This window comes from Lipotes vexillifer, unplaced genomic scaffold (assembly GCF_000442215.2).
Source record: "Lipotes vexillifer unplaced genomic scaffold, Lipotes_vexillifer_v1.1 scaffold91, whole genome shotgun sequence".
NCBI lineage: Eukaryota > Metazoa > Chordata > Mammalia > Artiodactyla > Lipotidae > Lipotes > Lipotes vexillifer.
In genome coordinates, this window is record NW_006777583.1 from 1759894 (window position 1) to 1767638 (window position 7745).

At 42.5% G+C, this 7745-nt stretch overlaps 1 protein-coding gene across 2 annotated transcripts in view; it reads left to right on the forward strand.

Moving 5' to 3' along the window:
• The window catches only part of MCC (MCC regulator of Wnt signaling pathway), a 447124-nt gene that overhangs the window by 332085 nt on the left and 107294 nt on the right, over positions 1–7745 (forward strand). For both annotated transcript variants that reach the window (XM_007451192.1, XM_007451193.1), the window contains one exon: positions 2677–2790. In XM_007451192.1, coding sequence (XP_007451254.1) covers positions 2677–2790 — 114 coding nt within the window. The remainder of the gene's footprint in view (positions 1–2676; positions 2791–7745) is intronic.

Sequence of the window (7745 nt, forward strand, 5' to 3'; positions counted from 1 at the left end):
CGGAGTTCATAGATGGATTCCGGGGTGTGTCATCATCTTAATTAGGCGGAACACATGCATAAGCACCAAGTTTATACTATCCTCTAGGAGAAGGGCCCAACACATTCATTACATTCTTAAGGAATCTTCAAGTTAAGAACAACTGAGGGGCTTCCCTGGTGGCACAGTGGTTAAGAATCTGCCTGCCAATGCTGGGGACACGGGTTCGAGCCCTGGTCCGGGAAGATCCCACATGCCGTGGAGCAACTAAGCCCGTGAGTCACAACTACTGAGCCTGCGCTCTAGAGCCCGCGAGCCACAACCACTGAGCCCGTGAGTCACAACGACCGAAGCCTGCGCGCCTGGAGCCCGTGCTCCGTAACAAGAGAAGCCACCGCAGTGAGAAGCCCACGCACTGCAACGAAGAGTAGCCCCCGCTCGCCGCAACTAGAGAAAGCCCGCGCGCGGCAACGAAGACCCAACACAGCCAAAAATAAATAAAATTAAATGAATTAATTTTTTTAAAAAAAGAAAAACTGATCAATTCATATTTGATAGATAGACATCTTCCATCCAGGGAAGCAAAGGGACTTGCCCCACAAGCACATCTGATGGATCCTTTGGCAATCTGGAGTGCTCGTGTTATCGTCTCTCGGCCCAGGGCTGTCCTCCATAGGATGTGACCCAGCCTGGACCCCTCTGCCCTGTACTGTGATGGAAATAACCACTCTGTGTGTCTCCCCATCTGGCCCAGTTCATGAGGTCAGTATGGAGTACATAGTCTCCTCTGTCAGCTTTTCCCCCGAATTCTCCCCCAACGCCTGCAGGCAGCCCTTTCCCCCAGAAGTGGGATGGGAGATGGTTGAGAGAGGAAGCAAGTCTGGGCTCTCATAGTTTGGATCCTTGTTTCTGCTCCTATATATCTTAAAGAACACATCCGCTCTCCGTGTATTTCATCCTTCCTGTCAGGGGTGAGGTGGTGGCTCTTCTCCCAAGACCAGACATAATAGCATAGCAGACCACAGTGTCTGTCGCTAAAGGAACATTTTCAGATTGGCAGTTCAGAGGCAGAAGGGGCAAACCAGCTATGCAAGGGAGTGAACTTGTGTCCCTCTCCCCACGCTGGGAGCAAAACTGCCTCCAAAAAATTGTACAATGGGAACACTGTGGTATTTGTGCTGAGAATTCATCACAGAAACCCTGTATCTGAAACCCAAAGTGACCTTTTCTGAGCGGCCCTAGCCCTACATGAGAAGGCAAATACCACCAGCTTGCCTGACATTTCCTTTTTTAAATCTCAAGCGTTCCTGATTTCAAATCGGCTGCTGATCTGTTGGTTTGCAGCCCTGATGCAGTTAAGTGAAGTCACAGTCACTGCTGTGATAGTCTCACAAACAACCGCTTTGAAACCCTAGCCCCTGCCCTTGTCTCCTTCTCGCCTACTCACCCTCCCCCAAGCCTCCCAGCCTCCACGCAGTGTGGAGGGGCAGGTTGCAGAAAAGAGCATCTTTCTAAACCTGAAATTAAAATCTTCAAAGTGGAGTTGTGTGCCGCTGCACTGTGTACGTCTTGAAAGATCAAATTTGTTTACTCCTTACTCTGCATCCTCTTGGCAGAAGCTCTACAGAAACCCTATTAAGAGGGAGGGTTTGCTCTGATTCGCATCACTCACCCAAGTGTCATGTGGAATCCAGCTCAGGGATGGTCTGAGCTCCACCTGGGATTGACAGTGAAGACAGCGAAGTAGTGACTCAGAGGGCAAGGAAGGCTGGAAGGTACTGCTCCAGGAGCCGTGGTTGAACAGATATTAAGGATGGTCCCAGCCATCCACCTGCAAAGCCACAGCGGGCACATGTGTGGTAGGCATGTGTGCATCCCAGGCTCCATGTGCAGAGCCTGAGAGCTGAGCGGGTTGAGATCCTGGAAGTGCGTGATAGGCTTGTTAATCTGCTGAAGAACGTTCTTTCTTGCTCCGCTTCCCCTGAGAGAGTTGGCTGGGGAAAGGTATAGCGATGGATTCTTGGTTTCTCTCGCCATAGCATAATTTATCAGAGTTCCGGTTCTGTTTCTGAGAGGGCTGCTTGCACAGAAGCATCATCTGGTCAATCTAGTCTGTCTGGGGAACAATGAGGAAGGAGGAGCTGGCAAGAAAATTAATGCATCAGCTTGAGGAGAACATCGGAAACAATGAGCTCTCCCATTTTTTTCCTTAATACTCAGCCCTTTGGTCTGGACGTGCGGCAGTATGGGTGATTGAATTGAAAAAAATTGAATTGCCCCATTCAACTCGCATATTCTCCCCAAGGTAAAAGCTAATTTGGTCCTGCCTTTTCCTTGCTTCTTGAGAATCAGGCAGTCCACACCAGCTCTTAATCTCATCCTTGCTGAGTAACTCGGGGAAAGCCCTTAGAATGAGCAGCTTTCCTCTCTATTTTTATTAGACAATCCAAAATTAGGTCCTACTGCCCACACATAGTAGTGTTCTCCCTGTTACATTGAGGGTGACCAGATAATCCAGCTTGCCTGTGACACACCTGATTTCTGTCCATTGTCCCCTGAGATTAACATCACCCAAGGTGTCCCATTGTAGACGATACCTATTTTTATGTGATCACGCTAATTACAGGAAATGAAGGGAGGGAAATGAGTTTCTGCCGAAGGGTCTAACCTCGTGCTCCTTTCTTCCCATCACTGCAGCTTCACTTGGCAGCCCTGGCATCACTCAAGGGAGATATAGTGGAGCTTAATAAACGTCTCCAGCAAACGGAGCGGGAACGGGACCTTCTGGAAAAGAAATTGGCCAAGGCACAGGTAAGGGACCAGGAAAGGTTTTTTTTGCTTTATTTTTTAAGATGAAACAGATATAGAAATCTCCACAAAACAAATGACGGTTTGATGAGCAGACCTCCTCATGACCACTGTCCAGGTCAAGAATTAGAACCTGACAGTCATCCCAGAAGTCCCTCCTTATGTCCCATCCCAATCCCACTTTTCCTCCCCACATGACTTTTATAGTCATATTTCCTGTTTCTTTACGGTTTATCACTGGAGTTTGTATGTCCCTAGACAGTGGAGTCTTGTCTTGCCTGTTTAAAAATTACGTGTTTCCTTTGAATCTCTTAATCCACAGGTTTTCCCCCTGTTCTTTATACTTAGTCTTTTAAAAGCTGGCCATTTGACCTATGGAGTTTCCCGCAGTCCAGATGTTGCTGATTGTTCACCCATGGTGCAGTTCAGCATGTTCCTCTGTCCCCTGTATTTCCTGCAGAATGGCCCTGGATCCAGAGGAGCAGTCAGATTCATGGCCAGTCCCTCTGGCAAGATTGTGGAGGGTATTTGTTTTTCCACTGGGAAGCACGTAGTATCTGGTTGTCTTGCCTTCTGAGATGTTAGCAGCTATCTTTTTTTTTTGCCGGTATGCGGGCCTCTCACTGCTGCGGCCTCTCCCGCTGCGGAGCACAGGCTCCGGACGCGCAGGCCCAGCAGCCATGGCTCACGGGCCCAGCCGCTCCGCGGCATGTGAGATCTTCCCGGACCGGGGCACGAACCCGCGTCCCCTGCATCGGCAGGTGGACTCTCAGCCACTGCACCACCAGGGAAGCCCGTTAGCAGCTGTCTTGATACTCAGTGCCCAAGTTCACTGGTTCATCAAGACTTTACAAAATCATGATATTTTAGTTCTACCATTTGTTTCTCAGTTATTAATTGAAGTGCTTTTATAGAGATATTTCCCATCATCTATGATTTATTGAAACAATGGTATAGTTCACAGAGGAAAAGCAGAATCATTGCTTCATTCTTTTGATTTATTTAACATTTTTCAAGATAATGAATTATTTATGATCCTCTGAAAGTGCCCAGTTACTTTTTAAAATATTATGAACTTCGGGATTTAAACATATTTGGGTTTCAGTCCTTCGTAATTATTTTCCTTGTAGAAACTCAAAGCATACTATTTTTGGCCAGTAAGAACCTCTTCAAGTTGGCTCCTGAGTCTTTTGACAGGAGCCTAGTACTTACTCCAGGCTCATCTAGTACATTTCTCACTCCAAAACTGGAATTAAGCATTCTCCATGTAGCCTTGGTTTTTCTCTGTAGAAAATGGTATTTCAAGACTGCAATCTGGGTGCTAAGAGTGCTTATTGCTTCTAGTCTGGTCACTACTTTTAGACCTCTTTTATAAACATAGCCAGGAAATTCTTTATTTACTTACTTATTTATCCACATATGTATGTATTTATACATTTTAAGATAAAATACCTTAGGAGCTCATAATAATTTCTCCAATTTAAATTCAGACTACAGGGTTCTTTTACTTAGCTTCTGTATTTTATTTGTATATCCTTTCTTTCACACTAAAAATCTTGGTTCTGAAGTTTACAGAGGATGATTGGATAAGAATATTCCATAATTACTCATTTGCTTCATTCCATATTATATACAATCAGTCTCAAAATAATAACATTAATACTATCATAACGAATACAGTTACTGAGAAGAATTTTTTAAAGTTTTTTTTCATCATGCTTTCCTCATTCCTCCAGTTTTTTGCAACTGTACTATATATCCACACTGCCTGACCCTGTGGTCCTTACATCTTAGACTTCCTCCTTTTAGTCCTCATTTAGTCTTCTTCGAGTAAATTATATATTTTATGCTTACCATGGTCTTTATGTCAATGTCCCTCTGTTTGTTTGTTTAATGCAGGAAGCTATTTTCTAGTAGATTTCCTCAGGGAGGACTCATGGGAATAATCTTCACCAACTTTCTGCTTGTTAATAATAGTGTGTCTCTGCCCTTCCATACTTGAAAGGCATTCTTGCTGGCTATAAAACCCTTGACTCATCTTTTCTTTACTTGAATATGTTTCTTTATTCTATTTTGGCATAGAGTGTTGCTCTCAAAGTCTGTTAATAATACAACTTTCTCTGTCTCTCTCTCTCTCTCTCTTTCTTTCTTTCTTTCTTTCTTCCTCCCTTCTTTACTTCCTTCCTTCCAGTAATTTTGCTGGAATAACTCTTAATCATTCTGGTTTGATATTCTCATGTTTGCTGTGTTTTCTTTTGATTATATTTTGTAATCTTTTTTTTTTTAATTTCAGAGAAGTTTTTTCTAATTATAGTGTTTAATGTTAGTTTTGTTCCCTTGCCTTTTCTTTTTCTTCGAGGATGCTTATTATTTATATCTTAGATCTTCTTTGCCTGTCTTCAGTATCTGTCACTATCTCAAATCCTTTATATCTCTCCCTCTTTACCTTGTTTTTCCCGTTCTCCATCTTCTGTTTTTCTTAGGCCTTATATGTTGTATTTATCCCCTCCTGTGTGCCTTGTGGCTTAGTCATATATTTCTGCATTTTTATTTCATTTCTTTTGTGTGTGTGTGTTCTATTACCTTCTTTCTGAGTTTTTCTGATTTTGAATTATGTTCTCCCATGTTTCATGTCATTTCATCTTTTTAAAGTCTTTTAGCTTATTTTGAAATAGTACTCTATTGTTTGGGACTTTTTGTGGGAGAGAGGTTCTCTATTTTGTGGCACGCTTTCATGGTTTATAGGGATGTTATCCTCCCCTTTTTTTCATTCTTCTTTCTTGTAACTTTATGTGGGATTTGCCCTCAATACTGTTCTGTTTTTCATTTTTATGTGAAAAATAGTTTCTTTGAACTTTTAGGAGGCAGAGTTGAACATGGCCTTTTTAAGTTCATAGAGCTTCCTTGTATTCACGAATATGGCAACCTGCTTTCTGACACTTCCTGGCTCTGTTCCCCTCACCTGCTTCTATCTCGATCTGTTCTTTCCCTTGTCTCTATTACCCCATCCTGTTCAATTTTGATCCTACTCCCGGCAGTTTCTCCTGGCAGAGAGTCCTAGGGCCGGTCTTGAAAGTTCATAGGGACTAGCTGCCTTAGCCCCATCAGATCTTACTGTGGGCCCCTTGCTCACTCACTCTTGGCTCAGGCAAAACCCCTCCCAGTTGGCCCTCCTCACTTTCCTGTGTATACTTACTGGCTGTTCTGAGGTTTTCCAGTTCTTGGGTCCCTCAGTCTTGTTTCTTCCCTCTGCTTCTGCCCACACAGACACCATTTAGGCCTTGTGGATGCTGTTGATTTGTCCCTACCTGCTTCTGTTTTGTTGTTCAGGAGGATACCTTCTCTCTAAGCATTTGGTTTTGATGTGTAGGTTCTCTATATTTGTGTGGGAATTCAGAGAGATTAAAAGAACGAGGCTGCCCCAGTCATCGGTCTAGAATGACCTATGGCAGGTTTTGAAAACTCATGTTTCATAATCTTAGACTGTTCGAGTAGAGAGGAAAGACCCTTTGTACTTGGGATCATCTACTTCCACATTTGACAGGCAACTCAGAGAGGTTAACTTGCTTACCCAAGGTCAAATGAGCAGCCAGCCCCAGAGCCAAGACAAGGCAACCAGTGTTCTTTCCTCATACAGGATGTTACAGAGACAGAAATTTTCAATTTTTACTTGGATGAAAACTTTATATTTTCCTTCTGATTATAAAAGTAACAGAAATGTGATAGAAAAAACTGGAAAGGCAGCATTATAATATTTCTAGTGGACTCTGGTGAATTAAAACTTTTTTAAATGCTTTGTTGTTGTTTCTTAAGGTGTTTTTTGTTTTTTGAGAAAGTAGTTATTTTTGCATTAAAGAAAAAATAGAATGATGTTAAGCTGGTGTGAAGCCAGCCATTGTTAATAGTCCTTATTGGTGAGAATTTTCTTTTTAGGAAAAAGCAATTGTGAGTGCTTTCAACTGGAAGCTGGCATGTACCCCAGTCTTGGATTTTAAAAGATGACCAGGAAGGTTTTTGTTAAAATTTAAGTCTCAAAGACAGAGCAGCTTGTGCAGAGGATGATAAGAGGAGAATGGGAAACTTTTTGTCTGCTATGTCAGGGATTGATTCAGCTCCCTTTTGACTTAACTTATGGTCAAGATAATCTCATGTAATAGTTTTGTTGGCTGGTTTTACCCCTGATGGTTACATCATAGTACCATTAGTTGACTCTCTTGCTTGTATACTTACAGTAAATATACTTAAAAATTAGTCTTCCTTTCATTTCCTGGAAATGTCTTCCCAGTTCACATACTGGGACCCAGGAAAGAACATGAAAAAAAAGGTTAGTCTTGCCAAGCTTATACCTTTTATAAAGGTGAGATTTATGCAAGAAAAATTAAGAGCAAGGAAGTGTCTGTGCCGTGCTTTCTCTGTTACATGCCTTGGTAAGTGATTCGTGTTTGAGGCTTTACCAGATGGTGGAAGAGCAAGTTTGTGTACAAATGTATAGTCTGTGGCTTTAGTAAGTTTTACCAGCTCTCTAAATATTACAGAGCTGTGATTAAAATGTAGAATATAAATGGTGCTTTTGTTCATCAGAAATAATCAAAGAGAGCTTCATAATCTGTTGAGTAGTTATTAATGGTGATACTAGAACTAGTTGAATAAAAGAAGGCTCATTATACATGGGCAAAAGTCAGTGGAGTTTTAATAGTGATGGGAAGGGAAGAGCTAAGTAAAGGACCCCCAATACCAATGTGATAGGGAAGGCAAAGTGCTTCTGTATTTGTATCCTAGTGCTGTATAACAAATTGCCCCAAACTTACTGGCTTAAAACAGCACACATTTATTATCTTACACATTTATTATCTCCTGTGCATCAGGATCCCAGGCATGGCTTAACTAGGTCCTCTGCAAGTTTGCTGTCAAGGTGTGGGCACAGCTGCACACTCGTCTGGACACTCAACAGGGAAAGA